A 20,797-nucleotide genomic window follows, 5' to 3' on the forward strand; every position below is an offset into this window, starting at 1 on the left:
TTCGCTGATTCTTCTTTTACGCTTTCCGTTAACTCCCTGTGGCTGCGTTATAGGAATATACATTACAGCTGTTAAACGTCCTCAGCGTCTTCTTTTGGACACAGGCAAGTCTTGAAATGCTTCTGTGTGTACAAGATTTGTTTGAGGAACCGGCTTTGCTTCCGTCTGGACGGAGCCTCAACCTGTTGGTCATTGGTTCTATCCCCTGTTCCCTGTAGTGACTTGAGATGAAACGATTTACGGTTTACCGATAAACTGGAATCGATTTCAATGGGCACATTTTTGTTTTGTCACGCAACACGTCGCTAACGCGGGATTCAATTAGGCCCTTTTTTAAATTAATTTTTTTATTTTTTACTGATCGACATTTGGTACCAGTCTGAACATATGGAATGGGACCAAATAATCACACAATGTGTCTATTTTTGTTTGGTTTTACTTTGTTCCAGAACTTCCATGTTTAAATTGGAACATGTTTTCTCACAGTATTATTCCCGCCTAGAGTTAGCAGGTCATTACATCATCAAGATAACATCTACATATCATCGTATGCATTTTTATTTAAAAAGTAGCTTGGAACTTCCTTCCTTTTTAACTCATTCACTCCCAGCCATTTTCACTGATGCAACCCCCTACGCTCTCGGCTGTTTTACTGGATTTTGACTGATTTTGCAAGGCCCACAGAATATTGTGTTATATTGCTATAAAAACATGGAACCTACCAAAAGAGAGATTAGTGCCTCTTCTTTAATCAGGAAAAAAAACATTTCTATCTGTTTCCGTTCTGCAGCAATTAGCATTAGAATATATAAGTTTCATCATTATTCACAAATCTGTTTAGAACTGTGGGGAAATCAGCTTGTTTGCAACATGGCCCTGGTTAATCTCTTATACCCTGCTGCCATCTGCTGGCCGTTTTTGTAATTTCTACCATTGCTTCACCCATTCTTGGCAGTTCAGAGGTTGCATCAAAGCCTTCTGTATGCTCTAACATAAAAACAAACAACAAAAATGTTATCAATACGTCTTTGGGGCACTTAAAACATTTAAAATAGAATGTATTTATACGTTTTTGGGAGCAATTGAGTTAAAAACAACAATCTGCCTGAAAATTAGCATTTACGCTATAACCTGGCTAAAGTGCAGTTGGTCAATGTGTTGTTGTGCGTTGTCCCTGTTCAAATAAACACATTCTATACCATACAATACCAACGAGGGTTCACTTGTTTTTTTTGCCATTGGGTTGGTGCTAGTCAACCAGCACTGGTACCAACTTTTGGTGAAATGGATGAGTTAGCTATAGTCGGTTCACTAGGTATATAGTCAAGTCAAGCTGTTAAGGAGTATTTTGAATAATACCAATAATCAACAGGCAGTTTATATTTTGTGCCCTGTGGCACAAACTTAGTTGAAAAACTGAAGCACAAACCCCGAGATATCCATCAGAAGTGTTCTAGCACTGAGCAACTCTTGTCCTTTCCTTTGGCCTCATGCGTAGCTATGAGTTGATTCCTGCAACACATGCTTGTTGGCGTCAACACGACCCACTAGGGGGTAAGTCAGAGGGTTACTTGGACATGACTCGATGGCCCATATTGGGTGTGACTCAGCACAACAACACGAATGACTAAACCGGCATTTGAAACCCAGATCAAATGGTTGATGCTTTCCACAAAGATTGCCATGGTGACGCCAGGAACAGCTGCTAACTGTAACTAGACAGTATCCATGGTGAAGGTTGGCAATACACTCACATATATTTGCAGTTCCTTTTGGTATGGGGAGGTAGGAGCCCACGCTCCAGGTTCGGCCGTGGTAGTGCCTCTTGCAGCGGCTGCAGTCGGGCCCCGTGGTGTTGTGTTCACACTCGCAGCCCAGCTTCCCCTTGTCAAACACGCAGCTGTTGGCGTGCAGGTTGCACTTGCACCTGAGACGGAGAGAGAAAGCACAGCACACAAGATGGTCGCCCAAGGAATCCATGGCAAAATAGCTGCTTTGTTTTGACATTGGTAAATGGAAATCCCGATTGAGTTGTTTTGAATCGGATCAAAGCTTGATTATTCTTCGCTTTGGAGAGGGAAAAAAAGACAAACAAGGCCTCATTTGTCAGTGCCTCTGCCAAGAGAACAGGGACAGCTAAATGAAAGGCACTCTTTGCTAAGGGAGCATGAAACAGAGATCTGATTGAGTAGCGATAGCTTGCAGATAAGCTCGACTTACCCTATTTTGACCAAGATGTTAAGAGGTTACAACCGGCGTAAGGGAAACGGGCGAAGGGCGGGTGACCGTCCAGTCGATTTGACACCCTAACCTTCCCCAGAGCATCGGGCGGCTGGTTTGTTTTTACAAAAGGCTTTAGAGCAAAGACTTCCATCTTTTGAGACAAGAGCTGCGGCTATGCGATGCCGGCAAACACGAGACGGAGAAATGACAGCAGCGGTCCAAAATACATCCATTCTAATTGACTTCCTGCCCTTGCGGTGACATCTCACGTTAATGATAGATCACTGAAGGGAGAAGGGTAAAGTACACCCTGCAGCACAGGAAAGAGATTGTTCGGTAAATGACCGCCAACAATACCCAGCCCACTGCAGATGTCTGGCTACATACTGTACACACAAGTATATCACTAAACTCAAATTTTTGTAAAAGCATGAACTTTACATCCTTGTTCATAAGACATGGTCATAAATTGTTTGTGAGGTCGGGCTGCTCGATTATGTAGAAAATATTAATCACGATTATTCGATTAATTTGATAATAATTGAAATCACGAATCGTAAAATCATTCGTTTTTTGGTATAAAACGAAAATGTTTAAACATGTAAAAAATACAAGACAAAGACAAAATTCTTTGAAACACTATAAATGCAAGTTCCTTTTGGAGAAAACAAGATTTATTAAACTAGACTAAGTGTAATTTCTGCAAACATTTCGTGTGAATGCTGGAAGCTGAATGCTAAGCTGAATGCTTATGAAGTAAATTGAAAGATAAATGATGCGAAAATTACATAGTATTAATTGTAGTTGAAAGATAAATGAATAAAAAGAACACTTGAACCCAGGAGGCATGAATTTTTGAAGCAAGTTTTGAATTTTAACGCAATTTGAACGGTGTAAATCAAAAGTATTATGTGGGAGTTTCTGCACATCGAAAAAGTGTAGAGATATAATACTAATACTAATAATAATAATAATAAAAATAATAAAGGTTAGAAACAACATATGTGGGAATGCTTTTTCAGCACAATTAGTCATTTTTAAATAAAAAATTATGCAAATATATACATTTAAACAATTGGTGTTATTTTAAATTGTGTACCGTGTTCTTTCTTCTTCTTTTTTTTTACTTGAATGGCTTTGAAATGAACAATTCCACCAAATTAAAACTTGAAGAGGAACTGAAGACAATGTAGACCATGTTAATAATTGTAATGGTAATAGTATTCATACAAACAATGATTTAGGTTAAAAAGTAACTGTATTGCACAGCGGATTGTGAACGTCAACAATTATACATTAATTTGTAATATCAAACCCAGATAAAGCTCTGACATATTTAATTGGATGCTGCTATGAAATAGTGTTTTTTGATATCCGATTGTGTATTGACAGCCAGACCACCTTCACAGTGACTATAGCCCATCTCATACCACATATTTCCCCAAAGTCTATAACTTTTTAATCAATGAACCCCCTCCCCAACAACACACCACTAATACCATGCTCTATGAAATTAATGACTGGGTGTCGCCCTTCGACCACGCAGACAGCAGTCGCTCCCTGAAGTCAAGAGCGATTAGATTTGACCTTCCACTTAATTAAAAGTCCAGCAAAATCTGGATCATCTGGCCCCAACTGGCACGGTGAGAGAATGAGGAGTCCAGGGGATGGGGATTGCAGCGACTGGATGCTTTTGCCCCTGGCACTGTCATGTAAAAAAAAAAAGAAATCAAGAGTTTTTCTTATTCCCAAGACGACACACGGGAGCAAGTGCTGCCTTTTTGATCACGACAACATTTATATAGTTAAGGTGACCCTATAGCCACTTTCAGCCCAAAGTCGAGCGCTATTCTAAAAAAATAAAAATAAATTGGCGCATACTTTTTGTGTGGAAAATGCAACAATATTGCAACATATAGTTTTTTGTTTAAAAAAATGCTTTTTCTATTGAGAGGAAAATACAAAATATTGGGATGATCGTGTTGATATCTTTAGAGACTGATGTGGGCATGTCCACATGAATATTTTGGTAAAGATTGATTGCAATTTTCTGACATCAAGTGAGTTCAGCTCTTTTTTTTTTCTTCTTTTTTTTTCTCCACTATAGTCCAAAAAAATAGAAAAATCCAATTTCATCATAATGGTAAATGTGTAGTGCACTCATATAGAAATGTATCTTCATCCTATTGCTTACAAAGCCATCTTCACTTATCTCATTCAAAGGTATCGGGGTGTAGCCTGAATCAGCACATGGAAAGCTTTTCCTTTTTAGTTTAAAATAACTTACTTCAACTTCCAGGATGAGGCGCCGTACGTGCCGTGGCAAACGGCAGAACTCAGATCTTTTCTCTTTGGTCCCAATTTAAACCTATCACTGTTGTGTTGTACAAGCCTCATCCAAGCTAGTGCTAAGCTAGTTCGTCTCTCAGGTCTAGCGTCCAAGTTAACAAACTCTACAGTGTGAGAGACCAACAGAAAAGTAATGACAAAGGCGTTGGTACACTGCCTTGTGCCGGGCTTTATTAATTGACTGTGTATATATCCACAAGCTTCCCTCAGAGGTATACACGAGTTATTCAAATTCAATTTAGAGAAAAATGAATAGGTTTAGATGAGCTACAAAGCATTTGCGTGTTATTTCATGCTCCCCAATGTTCCCCCGAAGCCATCGACTAACTCTGTGGTACCCCTCCTCCGCCGCCGCCGCCGCCGCCGCTGCCGCCGCCGCCGCCGCCGCCGCATCCTCTGGTGAGAACTGAGAGCTCATAAAAGTGCCGCTTTGCACACACTTCAGCTACAACGAGACACTTAAAAGTAGTCTAAATTTGTAAGCACCTCCACAACCGCCTCGGCGACGAGCACGGCGCCCCGCCGCAAAAACACACACGGGAAAGATCTAAACCCTCAGGATGGCGGAGACGCCGCTTCAGTGGCCGTGGCGAGATTTGCCGGCAAAACAGCATAATGATCATCTTGCATTTCATCTACTGACGTGTGAATATCCTTCTAAACCTCTCAATGTCTTTCTCCACCTGCGAACTTGAGAACATTCTCAGTTTTCATACAATTTTGGGAGGAGTAACCGTTGGATAGGATTACACAGGATTTGGTCATTATTTCTGTGTACCCTCAACCAAATGCACACATTTTCTTAAGGATTCTGTCCACAAGACGGTCATGTAACCAAAACAAAATGGCTGAGTTGATGTTTTTCAGCCTTAAAATTGAGATGATCTTTCAAAAGTTGAAAAGACTTTCTTTCTGTGATTTGATAAGATCGGAAATCTTGTCTTTAAAATGTCAAACCAGTACGCTACTACTTCAATCGGGACCTGTATTTCAAAATGAGCCTACGTTTTCAGCATTTCATGTGCAGTTGTGCTTGAAAGTTTATATAGCCTAAATGAACTGTATGGTGAAAAAAAAGTCTTAATGACCATCAAATCCCAAATAGTGGCAATTGTTTTGATAATTTCAAAAGTGGAAGTTGAGTTCAAGGGTATTTTTTTCCTTTACAATTTAAATACTGTGAACCCCATTCCCAGATTTCCCTATTCACTTTGTGTTCTTCTGTAGAACCAATATCAGCTATTCGCAAAAATTCTCGGCTATTTGAATATTGTTGAATTCTTTCTGTGATGGCTCAAGATGCGTAACTTGTACATCTTTACTGAGACACGAAGTCCGTTTCCTACGGAAGGGGTTTGCGAAGTTGAGAGTGTTTGTGAAGGTAGTGAATGTCGATTTCCCGTCAGGGTGCATTCAAGGTGGCAAATATTCGCATGACGTTCGCCAACAGTTTTAATGATCATTTTTGTCGAAATTACCTTGCGAGGAAAAAACATGGCAAACGTCTTGTGAACGTCTGGCGAACGTTTGCGACCTTGAATGAACCTTGACTAGAAATCAACATTTTCTTATTTCACAAACACTTGCGAATGTTCGCCCACTTAGTGGGACACGGGCTTAAGATCGTTGTTGATTTATGTTTTACAAATCAAATCATCTGTCATTTTTAAGAGCAATGTTGTAAGATGTATTTGAAATGATATTAAAGTGTTTTTGGACCACATTTTTGTCACATTTTACTCTGCACTGCTTGCAGTCTTGTTTGGTACTATAGCAGAAACGGTACTCTCACTTTTCCGGAAACTTACTCACTTAGCTAACAGTGTTTGCTTGATCAGAGGCATGCTGTTGAGTAACTTAAAGGGGAAGTCAACCTTAAACATATATTTATATATACAATAATATTTTTATATATGATCTAACTAGTCTAAACATGACATTTTGTTTAATAGTACATTTTTGGAATATGAGTTATGAAGCAAAATCCAGCCGTTTTTATCTATCTCTGGGGGCAGCCATTTTGCCACTTGCTGTCGACTGAAGATGAAATCATTGTTGCTCAGGTCTTAGGTAACTATCAATCACAGCTCAGCTTCAGAAAACAGATTCCATTCCTTTTTTGCTTCTTTTATTAAGTGTGAAATGGTCCCAAATTTTTAAGTCTTCTACTGACTTGTGCTTACTGCGGCGTGAGTCAGCGGTAGCAGTATGTGCGGAAAAATAATCACCACAAAATCCTATGATAAAGCAAATAATTTGCGATACTAGTGCAACTATAAAATCTGCAATGCACTGAATCCCCAAAAAGTGAGCCACGATACAGCGACGGACGACTGCATAGGCAGTTCTAAACATTTTTCCAGGGGTTTTGCTCTTAGATTGTCATTGGACAGCAATGATATTCATTGTTAGCGCTCTGCTATTCAGGGACATTCTCAAGGTACTTGCAATCGTTAACAGTAGCTGACAAAGTGAAGCATTTATTTATCTTCCTCCTGCTCGCAATAAGCCAACAAACTCGCGACACAAATGTTTGCTACTTGTTGGAATCGGCACACGCGAGCCCGCTAATCCCAAATGCTCACATGCAGTCCACGCACAGATATGCGTGCGCACACAATCCTCTGAGTACGTGCCCAGTGAACCATGGCAGCTGTTGCCGGCGTGATTGACAGAATTCACGAGGCAGGTTCAAGTGCGGGTCCGCACAACCAGGCAGCGTTACTCTGGTTGGGAGGGGGGCAGGTAACCACCCCCCCCCCCCTCCCCCCTTGCACTACAGATGCCTGTCTCATGCTGCGATGTTTGCTGCCAGTCATCCGGCAGTCTCCTGCGTTTAATTAGCGCTTGTTAAAGGCCGCGCTACCTTTGTAAATAATACACGTGGAAAATGTATATCGCACAAACTGATCTCTGGAGGGACGGCTAGCAGCAGTCAACATTTCTATACGAGGTGTATGATTGCAAGTAGGGCGACAAACACGGTTGAGGGCTTTTTGAATTCTCACGTCGGGCTTTCCGCAATTGCACATTCATGCCTGGATAATGGTGCCACGAGGTGTGTTTGTCGTTCTTGTTAAAAAGAAGGCAGCGCAGAACCGATAGCTGAACGCCCGTCTCTCATTCTGTGCCAGGTGAGTACACAAGCATGGCAGTAGTCCTCCAATGTCGGCATTAATATTTATCCCTGTTGTTGATTGCTTCACGGCTTCTGCTGCTTTTGGGGTAAATATCAAGATAGGAAGGGAGGTGGTGGCGAGATATGATCTATGTACAGGGTACAGCTTTTCTACAAAAATCGATTTTACTGTATAATCATTTTTGCCGTTGACTTTGTAGAAAAAGCAAATTACAATAATGAGGTTTCCATCCAATTGTTTCAATTTATTTTAAGCGAATTTACTGAAAATGCGCAAAACGGAAATGCAACTTATGGCTTTTTACATCTGTTCTTCTTTTGCAAATATTGAGAGGGGACTCCGCCGCTGTAGGTGGCGGTATACACCATAGAGATGGGATTCACCAGTAATTTAAAAGAAGAAGAAGAAAAACAGGAAGCGACTGCGCCGTGCGATATTGTATGCGATTGCTTTTGTAATTCTTGATCAATTGTAGCGTTTCTTTGCAGTTTTCAATCTAAAATTGCATTAATATTCGCTTCTTTAATTAATTCCCAAAAAGATTTCTGTTTTGTCGTTCCCCCCAAACATACCTTACTTTATCGTCCGCCATTGCTTTGTGACTACAAACGTATGTGTGACGTAATATCCGGTCAAAATGTGGGTCGTGTATCCGGTCTTGTCAGCGTTTATTTGCTAAACCTGTTTCTATAGCCAAAATTCGAATTTTCCTTTTATTTGATATGCTTCAAAATCCACCCCCTCCATGGGTAAAAAATTATTTTTTTGGGGGGTGGGGTGTTGGGGGTTTAGAATTTCTAGTGTTAACATTCAGTTTTATTTTTGTATTTCTTGAAAATTCAAATAAAAATGGGTGGATGGACAAGTGGTTGTTGTTAATTTTTTAGGCTCTTTTATGATTAAGGGTTATATTACTAAAGCTAATTTGACTTGCTTTATTTCCCCTTATACCGAAAAAGCTTACAAGCATTAACTGACGTAAACTTAAAATAAAAAATAGAAATAAATATTTGTTTTCATTACAGTTAATGCTGGAAAAAAGGAAATTAGTTAAAACGTCTCATTGAACATAAGACTTAATAAAAGAAAATTACTGCCTGGCTTGACTGATGCATATGTCTACATCCCCTCCATTCTCTTACGGCCTTGCTCATGTGCAGTTGTACAGATGAGGCAATAAATGACTGCCTTTGAAACAAATAATTGCCTTTGGCAATTCAACCTATAAGTAATTTTGTTATTGTTTGGGTTTGGTTAGTTTCTTTGTTTTGTGTTTTGTTTTGTTTGGTTGTAGTTGTCATGTCTCCTTCTTGTCATTGTGCTTGTCATACCGGTCCCCTTTGTGTCCTTCTGTGTCATCTGTTTTGTTATGTTGTCCCCGAGGCCCCGTCCAGACGGAAGCAAAGCTTCGTTCCTCAAACAAATCTCGTACACACAGAAGCATTTCAGGACTTGCGTATGTCCAAAAGAAGACGCTGAGGACGTTTAACGGCTGTAATGTATATGCCAAGTCTGGAGTGGCGCTGTAGCGCAGCCACAGGGAGGGGATGGAAAGCGTAGAAGAAGAATCAGCGTATTGCAAACTACAGAACAAACATAGCTTTGCATGTATCGAAACAACATGAAAAAGACGAACACAGAAGTGACAATGGCGGGTGATTCAAGTACAACGCCGCTTGTTGAACGTGGGAATAAAGAAGCAAAATATTTTGCTGCAAAAGCATAAGCAAGCTAAGGAAGCTGCGCAAAACGACTACGACACGGCTATCCGCCATTGTTGTTGACAGACTGACGGTTCGTGCGCAGTCACGCGAGAATTGGCGCATACGTCATCAATCTGCGACAATGCGTCGTCATCGAGCTGCGACCTTTACGTCATCGCTGGAGGAGTATCCTGCGTATGGTGTCCAGACGGACGGTGCGTTTTGAAATCTTTCCACTCTGGAGCCCGGTTTCAAAAGTGATCGGTTTCAAGCTCCGAAACCGCGCCATCGTGTGGACGAACGGCCTAAACTTAAGAAACTTGTGAGGATTCATTGAAACTGGCTTTCGTGTGGGCCTTAGTCTCTTTCTTTCTGTCTTTTTTTAGTTCTTGTTGGTCCATTGTTTGTCTGTTGCTGTTTGTTGCCGTTCCCCTATGTCATGCCTTTAGATCCTCCATGTCTTGTTTTTTTTTTTTTTTACTTTGTTGAATTTTGTTTCTTTGGACTTTGCCTTGTTTGCCTGCTTGTTTTTGTTTGATTAAAAGAACTCCTTTTGGAATTGGCCTCTGCCTCCTCTTCTCTGCTTCCCTGCTCCTGGGTCCTCAATCCTGCCTCAAACTCTGACACATTTGTGTTTTTTAAGTCCAACGTTCCCTCATTTTATTCATCATCATGATCATTTGCATCTGCGCTAAATTTCGTTTGTTGAATCTCTCACACAGACTCGCCCGCGTTACAAGCCACTCCATCAGGCCCGGCTCTTATATTTATGTTTACAATGTGCTAATTTTGTTATGCCATGATACTAAGGTTATATATACAACATAGTATATGGAAAAAATGCCCCGCGATAAACGGGGGTTGCTTTGCTGAATCATTTTGTCCTTTCACCCTTACTTATTTAGTTATTGTTGACGATTTTCTGAAGCATGATATTACCTGCCTTTGAAACAAATCGCAAGTTTCGAGCGGTACCCGTCATGGAAATTCAAGTTGTATTTCTACGCAACCCAAAATTGAGTGTGCGTCAAATTAACTTGCAATCCGCCTTCAATATTACTTCAACAATTTGAGAAGCCGCGGTGGGGGGTACACAAACAATCATCTTGAGATATATTACATCAGACGCAGAAGAATGACAAAAATTGGGCACTGCGCAGCGCGACGGAAACAAGTCTAATCGGACTGCTCAATTTCACGGTGATGCATCCCGGCATAATGAGGTGACTTTGCCGTCCTCCCTTTTCCCTGAGATGAATCTCAACGGCATTTGCAAATGTAGGAGGAGGTGACGTGCGGTGAGCGATGTTGTCGAACCCGTTATTTCGGTTCTGCTGTGGCGTGTTAATTTTGCGGCGCCTCAAGGTCACGTTTAAGCTTGATCGATCCATTTAATCCATTCAGCAGATGATTGCAATTCAATACGTACTTCAACCAACTTAGGTCAGGTCGTTTACGTGCGGATCAGATCACAAATGTGGCTCGTCTTACACTTTTTACGGGGAGCGACTGACCTACCGTGTCATGTAGCTGCGACCCGGTCGACTCATAGCATGCTTGAGCTCATTAAAGCTAACATATTCTCAAAACCAGACACGTTTTTATACGTTTGAACTCATGACCACCGCCACTTTTTCATTTTTTTAATCAAATCAATGTATAAATTAACACCTTTTGCATATTTATAAACGTGGAACCTTAAAGGTCGAAAACACTATATTCTAGGGGACCCTGGTAGACATTTCTGATGCATTATTATTATTTTATAGGGGAAACGATAGGAATTAAAGCAAGCAGCAATGAATGGGCCCTACATCTTGTTTTTTTAATGGCAAAAATATTGATCAACTTTTAACACCATGCTGCACCCTTGTTAGATCGCATCGGGAAGAAACCTCACTACAATATAAAATATAACTAAAATATGCACAGGATACCTGCTTCAGATACGGGTCATTGAGTGAATCTGTAGTAGCAGTTTGTCATAATATAAGCCTAAAATGATGACTTCAAACTAAAATTGCTTCCTCTTCGATTTCTTGAGACAATTTGTGTGTCCTTTTATGATAGACAGATTTATGTTGGTAGGTCAAAGTGGTGTGCGAGTATACAATTCATTTTAAGCTTCGTCACATTCCTAAAATAATGGCCTGAGTCATTTTTTCACTTAGTTTTTCAGAAAACGCTCAAAACTGAACCAAATACTGATGATAATATATTAAGTTATAATTTTATTTCATGAGTAGAATAAATAAAAAAAGATCTGCTCAAATAAAGATGTAGCCAATTTTAGCAGAGGCCTGTACTGAAGAGACTATCCTTCGCTCTTATTTCTCCTCTCCCAATTACTTCACATGTAGTCTATTAAAGAAAATGGAGAAACTGATACATGCCCCATGTGTGCATTTGTTTTCATGTGTTTGCCTCCAGCACTTGGATGGACTCCACATTAGCCGTTAGCTTAAATTGATGCCAAAGTAAACGTATCCCGCGAGGACGAAGTGAGCGGCATTTCGCTGAGCGGTTCCTAACCTTTTAGCGAATCGTCAATCACTTGTATCCAGTATGTTCACTTCACCTACTGAACTGGTAATGCCATTCATTCTTGTTAGCGAACACTAATGGTAAGAGTAACAGTAGGTTCACTCGAGTCCCTCCCCCACCCGATGATGGCTGCTGATTGGTCGTTTGCGAAGATTTAACGGGGGAGTGACATACTCTGCGTTTCCATTTACGCTCCCAGTCGACAGAGCCCGGCTGAGCGGAAATGAAATGAACTAATAAAAGAATAGATCACTTCAGTAAGTGATCTGTTTAGTCATGTTTACGATAAAGATTCATTCTTTTGAATGAAATGTTCGCGAATGACACAATACAAGAGGCTGAAACAAACAAATTAATAATCAAAGAATCTGTTGATTATTCTGGCGATTAATCAACAACTCATGATTTATTTATTTTTTTAACTGTTGTTTTCGTCCACAATCATAGTGACAAAATGATTTAGTTCACATGTTCTTGCCCATCCTTAAGTACTTGAAATGCTATCAGCCGTGACTCAAATTCTATTCCAAGTGAAATGGGCTACGCATAAACCAAGAATGTACAGCATGCTAAATGTTGTTCTTGTATGCTAGCTTAAGCCAAGGATGCATTGCTTGGTGACTTGTGAAGTGGAGGGGTGGACTCAGGTTTTTATTTTATTGGAAATACGTCAGATCCATAGGGGTAAGTACACAGCCATTCTAATTGCAAAGGAAGTATGTAAGTATGTTCTCAGGAAGACCGTACTTGGCGAGTTCACGAGACTACTCTGCGTTCTTGATATTGAAAAATAATGATTCTAAAATGGCTGTCTAAAACAAATGGCACGCATTTAGTGGCATTTTGACGCATTTCAGAAAGGGACGTTTTTCATTAAATAGTTCGGGATAAGTGCCAATGAAAAAACACAAATGTGAATTTGAGAATAGTGAACCGTGAATGTGTGGTGGATTACTATATCTGAAAATACAGTAGATACTGTATTTCCGTGTAAAAGGCAAAGGTGGCTGGATACCAGGTGTTCTCATTTTCTCACATCCCTTGAGTTTACATACCGTATAGACGGTGATGCATGAATGATAGATGGTTCTGTGTCAAAGACAAAGATGGATAACAAGCCAGCTCAGATGCAATTTTCCATAGCCTCTGTGTGAAAGAGGCTAAAAACACCCTTAAGCACTCCGGAGATATTTTTTAAAATCAGATTTCACCAGTTGGATGCCTGGATGACAGAGCTACATCCTCTCAAAAGATGTCAAACAACCTCCCTTGGCTTGGATAGAAAAATTATTCCAGTGTGTCCCGGTAACACACGGACATTTTTCAAAACTTTCAGCAAGGCCAAAGTTTCTCCTCGGCCGCCTTGATCCTTCCTCCCCACCTCTCTCCTGTATCTGTCAGATCTATCACTTCTCAGAACATGTGAGGCTTTCCGAGTGTCATGTCTGGGAACGTTTCTTCTAGAGGCCTTCACTATGAATTTATACAGCATGGAGACGCATTACGGCTTCTGACCATGGCCGGCTTGAGAGAGAATAGGTGAGGAGGTGAGCCAGGGGAAGCTGCTTTGCTCAGTAAGGGTTGTCTGCTCGCCGTGGCTTTACATACATCAATCTCTCCCCGCAGAAGAAAGACAAGGGCTTTCGCTTCATAATAAATGTACTTCCTGACAGAAGTGACTTTGAAGAACTGTCCTAGCAATCTATCGATTTACTCTTTTTTTTTTTTTTTTGTTCGGCTAAATCTACTTAAAACAAGAAAATGTCTGTAGTAATGAACTGGTGACGAGCACTTTCTACAATTCTGTTTTAGTTCTATCATCATTATAGAACGGGGCGGCACGGCTCAATGGTTGAGTCGTCGTCTCCTATCCGTAAGGTTGTGGGTTTGATCCTCACCCCTGGTGACCATGTCGAAGTGCCCTTGAGCAAGACACTGAACCATGATTTGCTCCCAGTGGACCTGACAGCGCCTTTGCATGGCAGCAGTCGACCGTGTATGAATGGGTGAATGTGAGGCTTAATTGTAAAGCGCCTTGGACACCATATGGTGTGTAGTTAAGGTGCTAAATGAAAGCAGTGCATTTACCATATATTTGGACTTCTTTCGGTATGATGAAGAGGCAGTTAAAATGCGGGTAGAATTCCACCCGGTGCCAGTCTTCCGCCTCTGTAATAGCTGAAATGAAGGTGCAAAATTGCAACAGCGACTTAATTACCCTCGTTCCGTACCACTGCAGTTTATAATGAACAGCTACAGAGAAATAAAGGATGGTCAGTTTGTCTGTAACTTCTTAACTCCCTTTTCAATACCAGTATCATATTTGGCAGAAAAAGTCACTGATGTAGTCCACTTGATTTTGATCTCAATTCCTTCTAAACGCTGGCCAGAGCTGTTGGATATTCATTGAGATATGGAGATACTTTACTTTCTATCCAAGAGGCTACTTGTCAGACTTTTATCATTTTGCACGAGTGTGAAACGACAGAGCCCTGGATAGCAACGTTCGCTATTTTAAACATCCATTTGGTTTGAAATGACTCCTCTAATGTGACCAATCCTCAGAGAGACGTTGTCAGCACAAGCACGGAGACGTAGAAAATGTGCACGTCGGGCCTTCTGATTTAAACTATTCAATAATGAGTGGCCTTACGGTTTAATGATTGAACACGCCAGAACTTCAGCTCACTCTCTCTCTCTCGCTCGCTTGCCATCCCAACGCAAGTGTGTCATCATTTGCTCACCGTACGGGAGTAATTCAATTTCACTTCAGCCTTTGGTGGAGAGACCTGCACACAGTCGTCATTTTCAATCACTGTCAGGTCACTGTTTCGATTAAGGAGATCTCTGGCTACCATTTCACCTATTTATTTATTTTTTGCTTTATTTCCCAAACACATGTATGCTAATGTAGATTTGTTAGACCACAAAAGTTGCCAAAATGTCACACAAGTTAAATGAAGTCTACCATAAAAAACTGAAATTGCACAGCTTAAAATAGGGCTGGGCAATTAACGGATTTTAATGATTCATTTGAGATTAATGCTCAGGATGAGAAAAAAAAGAAAAGTTGAGCAGGTAAGAAGTAAAACTACTGTAAAAACTCTAAAGGTTGATCAGGTAAAAATTTATACTGTAAAAACTCCAACAATTCTCCAGGTAAAAATAAAACCAATAAGAAAACCTCAACACGTATGCATGTAAAAATAAAAATGAGCCCAAAAGTCGCGCAGATTAAAATAAGAGTACTGTAAAACCCTCCGAAGTTGGGCAAGTTAAATCAGACCACAGCCGAAAAATATCTTCATGAGTACATTTTTGTTTGTGAAGAATCTTATACGTGGGTTTGGGGGTGTTAGTGACTTGCCCTTGAAGTACAAGTCAAACAATGAAGGCTTACATTGAACAGCTGTTGTTTTCTTTGTAACATCACATTAATAGGATGGGTCAGGGTTGATGGACAAAAAAAAAGAAGAAAAAAAACATGAGGTCAAAAGAGACGGGGAATAAAACAAGACAATGTTGGGAATGACATGAAGGGGCTGAGCGCAATCGCGTATTAGCAGCTTATGGATTAGCTGCTTCCACTATTCCCAGGCCCCTCGACCAACCCCTCTTTGCACATGTGCAGCTCTTAGCGCGCGACCGGCCGCTAGCGGTCGCGTCTTAATTAGCCAGCAGACATGTGATCAATAAATGAGGAAAGGTGGGACAAGTCGGCAGGGTTCAAGGTTTTTTTTTTGTCTACTATTGTAGTGTGCGATCAATAGCCGCACTAACCTCGTCACACAACTTGACGAAGGTGAAGGAAAACTTGCTGCCTTTTCTATAAAGGCTAACATAACATCACAATGTCAGTATGACTTGGAAATGGAAAATGAGACAGTTGCTAGGCTTTCTCCATTTGAACGTCTTGAGATTAACTTTGATTAGCGTACCTTCTGTGGGCTCTTTTATGATGGCATTATTACAGTAAATATCATGTTTTTAATAATTTAGTTTAATAGTTGTAAGCAGAGAAATCACAAGGGACTCAGGATGTCCGCTAAGACTCTTTACAAAACAAACGAACAAAAGCAAATGATGACGTACATACACTACTCTCAAAAAGTTAGTGGGTAGGTCTATTGGGCTTCCGGATAAAATTTCATGATGGACTTTTATGGGAGCCCTTCTGTAAACTTCTCACTTGTCCAATGATTTAGAACATTTTGCACAACAAGAGAAAGTCCAAATAAGTTAAGCTGTAGAGGTAATAATGCATATAATTATATTTTATCCTGAAATCTCACCAGAAATCTCCCAACTACCGCTAATGTTTTGTGAGTAGCATATGTTAATCAGATTTGTTCAACAAATCCGTAAGTGTTCTGTCACATATCGATACCAGGTATCGGGCCAATACCCAGCGTTATTTCAAGGTATCGGCACTCGCAACGCTGTTTATGATCAGGAACTAGAAATTAGAAATTTGAAAAATAAAAAATTGCCTTTCATTTCATGCAGTTTTAAGGAAAAATGTCATATAGGTATATATAAGTCTTATTATTTTTTTGAGTAAATTCTATGTATCAAAAGTACTAGTGGTATGGGTACTTGACATCAGTATCAGTGTAAGAGTTGAGTACTCGTACTGGTATCAGTCTGAAAAAAGTGGCATTGAACATCCCTAATTTCATTTACCTTAAATAACCCCCTAAAAATATCTACTCCTTAAGAAAAAGCACAATGTGTACAGTGTTGTTTATTGAAATGATGTCAGATACGCCGACTCTGCGAAACTACAGGATTAAGTCGGGAAGACATTGACTATCACGTCCGTTTTTGCATGACACGGCGGACTGGATGACCAAATTTACTTAACTTGCATCTCCTCTAACCTCATGATCCACAAGTGAGTGAAAGCAAACTTAACTAATTTTACATGCGGTATATCTGGTCGCGACACGTTTTTTTTTTAAATATCAAATTTTCTTAAAATCGAATTGGGTGGTGGCCAGTTTACTTGGGTTGGCCCGCCCAAGTATTAACATGGTGTGGGAAACACTGGATCTGTGTATTTTTCTGAGGCTTCGCATCATTGTGCACTCGCCGATGGAAAGTGACGATTAACGGTAGAGCCAAGCTCTGTTGTGTACTTGGCAGAAGCCTACCAGTGAACTCCTTAAACTCGCTAGTCCTGAAGATTTGAATCATTCAAAAAGACTTGTTGCTTATTTTGTATTCAACACCTAGCGTCTAATTAGAATGAAAGTGTTGGAAGATAATGGCTGAAAAAGGTATTTATGCAATATTCACTCCATTCATGTCCATGTCTACAGGTTACCTGGTTCTGAGAGGCTTTCTATGCCTGATGGAGAATTGATCAGCACATACAAGGATTTCTTGCAAGACGCTGACACACTGTGATAAGGCTTGCACATTCGTTTCTCGCCAGAGGGCTGCCGACGTCGCTGGGAAGTCTAATCAGCCTCTCTCGACTGACTTTCTGATCCACCGCTGGACACAAGTGGTCCCTTCATTTTATTTCAATTTACACCGCAAAGTTTTTGGTGGGAAAATTGCATTTGATGCCCAGGAGCAGAGAAGTGGGTAGAATTGGATGAATCACTTGTTTTCCCTACCCATCTAAGCTTTTTTTTTCAAATGAAGGGCAAAATAAGATATCTGTGGGAGATACTATTCCGTGCTTGCTAGGCGGCCTTGGTCATCAATTCGTGTTGGAGGGTGTCTATGGAGAGACTTACTACGCAAACTGGACTATATGTGCCTGCAGAGGGTTGAAGCAAGAGTAGAACCCTGCCTTGAAGAGCAGTGCAGTAGTTAAGGTGACTCCAAGCAACATTACGTATGCACTTGACCATACGTTTTGGAAGGCTTTGTCTTAAGCTGAAGAGTATTGACTCAGTATCACATCATGGGCTAAAAAAAACCATTGGTGGGTGCGATGATATACTGTATTACTGTTACAAACATATGACATTGACATTGGATTAGAAAGTAACAAATCATAGTCGGTAGGGGTGTGAATTGCCTAGTACCTGGCGATTCGATTCGATACAGATTAATCCCGATGCGAATCTATAAATTGATTATTGCGATTTTTTTCAAATTTAGAAAATACTAAGCAGTAAACTTCTACATGCACACTGTAAGATTTGTATGAAAATGTATTTATTTATCTGAAAATTCGGGCTTATAACTGAGGCACTGCATTTAACAAACAGTTTGCAGTCGGTTTCATGTTTGAACAGCACTGAAATAAAATATTAAGGCTTAATGTTCCATTAATATAACATTGTTCCATGCTTAATGTGTGAATCCGAACCCTAAGTAAGACATTTTGCTGAATATTCCCATAAAAAAATTAATGTTTAAAAATCGATTCAAGAATTGCGCGCCTTAATATCGCAATATGTTGCAGAATCGATTTTTTTCTAACACCCCTAATAGTCAGAACCTTGTATCTCAAGAAAGCTTTTATGCCTTGTTTAGTTGATCAAGCAATTAACATGTTACACTTTTTTTTTTTTTTTTAAGATGAGCAAAGGCTTTGAAGGCAGGAGGCAACTGAAGTTACTTAGTTTTAATGCCCAAAGCTCTGACAGCCAAATTGAGGGTGGGCTAAATAATGTATTTTATTATTATCGTTTGAAAAAGAACACCATCGACGAGGATCAAATACATTGAAGGGCTCAACTGTTGGTGGATGAGCATGGAAACAGAGTGATAACAATGGATTGGCATCCGTGCTAGTACTACAGTACTACAGTTGAATTGTGACGCGAAGTTTCAGTTGGCATGAAGTATGCAACTTCAATGTGGTCTTGATCATTTAACAACAAACCAATGAATCATATCATCCGTTTACGACCAGTTAGAACTTTATGTGATAAGATTCTCACTTTTCTCCTGCATGTCCTGTTAAGTGTGTGTGGCTAAGCACTTTTTAAATGTGTATATATATATATATATATATATATAGTTTTTTTAATTATTTTTTTTAAGTACTGAATCTCCACTGGTCACCAGAACTGTACCTCAAAAACATCTACAATACTACCTTATTCACTTTGTTTTAAAGAGACCAAAGACAGGAACCAGCTTGTTTTACTAAACCAAGGGTAGACAACCTTTGATTATCAAATAATCAAAATCATGTGGGTGAATTATTTACTATTTACGTTTCCAAGTAATTCTAATATGAAGAACATCCTCTATCTAGGACCACCTACTTTAGCTGGCCAGAGTATTGGTGGACTAGCTTGGAGAAAGTGTACATACCCGTGGGTGAGCACAACTGTAAATGTACAAAAGCTAGACATCGCTTAATGAAACAAAACAAAAATGCTATGAATCATCACCAAAATTCATATGTACATCTCTACTCATGTCAACTTCAACGGCACTTCTGTAAATTAGTGCTAGCACACACAAGAGAATTTCAGAAAGTCCTTTTGTCAAAGAGTATGTTATCCCTAAGAGACATACATTTCCAAGTATGATGTTTCTGGTGCCAAAGTTACAGTTAGTAAATACGTTGTGACTAACTTGTGTAACATCAAGAGTGGCTCACTCCAATGAAAAGCCAATTAACGAGAAGTATACAGTCCGTCTCATTTTTTGAATGGGCTGAGCTCAAATAAAAAAATAAAAAACCTGGCAATCTCAGCAGCGTCCCCACTTTTCACTGACACGTCCCCGATGATTACCATTTAATCAGCCGCAAACTCTCTTAATGACCAGATTAGTCTCCTGCCAATTTGCCAACGCGCTAATGGTTCTCGCCTGCCAACTGAATGGCAATTAGGGACTAACTATTTCGATTCACCTCAGGGCCGCTCTGATGGGTCATTACTAGCCTAGTTATCCTCGCATAAACCAACCGCCAGGCTGGCAGCGCCGCTCCGGTTTAGAGAGCAGCTGCCGATGCTTTACGACCATCTTGGGGGCCTTTTTCCCTGCGTCGTGAAGACAATGTTTCCATTCCCCTGAAAAGAAACCCACAGCAGCAGAGGCGTTTTACCTTGTCCTAATTAAATGGCTCTAATGTTGTGTAAATGTACATTTTATAGCCAGAACTACAGCGTAGAGGGAGTTGTAACTCTGTTGACAGAAGGTAAGTGAATCGTTTATATGGGTGTGTGAGGTGTTTGCCGTTACGTCGAGGCCAATAAAAAAAACATTTAGCGCCACGGTTAGGAACGAGGTTGATTGTGTGCACTTGATTGTAGATTAATGGCGTCTTAAAACAACCCGCAGAGGCGCTGTTGATTATTTCAATGAGTTTGCTGTCTAAAGAAGACCAGCATGAAGACCGTGTGACATTGCCATGGGAACAGAAATTCAGAACAGAAAGGACATAAATAGATACATTGATCATTGATTTTCTCCATGGAACACCAAGGTGATCAAATGCCATTGCAGGCCATTCCAATTGAGGTACACCAGTTTCCAACAGCCGTTCCCTGATGATGCCACGTCCATGAGCTGGAGCATTGTCATTTTTTGATTTTGCCGTTAAGGTCCTCGTTAGAGAACTTGTGCAAAAAGTACTGAAACATTTAACAGTTGAACATGTGCATTTGCTTTGGGGAGGTCTCATTAAGTTCACCTGTAAAGGTTTGAATTTATTTTAGGCTCATCCTGAAATTTCACCGGAAAGCCAAATATCCCTAACTTTTTGTGAGTAGTGTATATCCCAATTTTCAGAGTGTTTGTGAGAGATTGAGATTTTAGATACATCTGTCTACTTTAGATTATCTGGCCACTTGTATTTTTAGGAAATGTATTAAAACACAATTGCTAATTGTAATTTTGTCAAATTGATATGTTTGT

At 40.1% G+C, this 20,797-nt stretch overlaps 1 protein-coding gene across 5 annotated transcripts in view; it reads right to left on the reverse strand.

Moving 5' to 3' along the window:
• Window positions 1-20,797, reverse strand: part of LOC147180954 (netrin-G1-like) — an 83,990-nt gene that overhangs the window by 16,932 nt on the left and 46,261 nt on the right. For all 5 annotated transcript variants that reach the window (XM_086091709.1, XM_086091700.1, XM_086091683.1 and 2 more), the window contains one exon: window positions 1,755-1,927. In XM_086091709.1, coding sequence (XP_085947835.1) covers window positions 1,755-1,927 — 173 coding nt within the window. The remainder of the gene's footprint in view (window positions 1-1,754; window positions 1,928-20,797) is intronic.

Source organism: Leptonotus elevatus, chromosome 1 (assembly GCF_054856555.1).
Source record: "Leptonotus elevatus isolate MCC_2025b chromosome 1, RoL_Lele_1.0, whole genome shotgun sequence".
Lineage (NCBI taxonomy): Eukaryota > Metazoa > Chordata > Actinopteri > Syngnathiformes > Syngnathidae > Leptonotus > Leptonotus elevatus.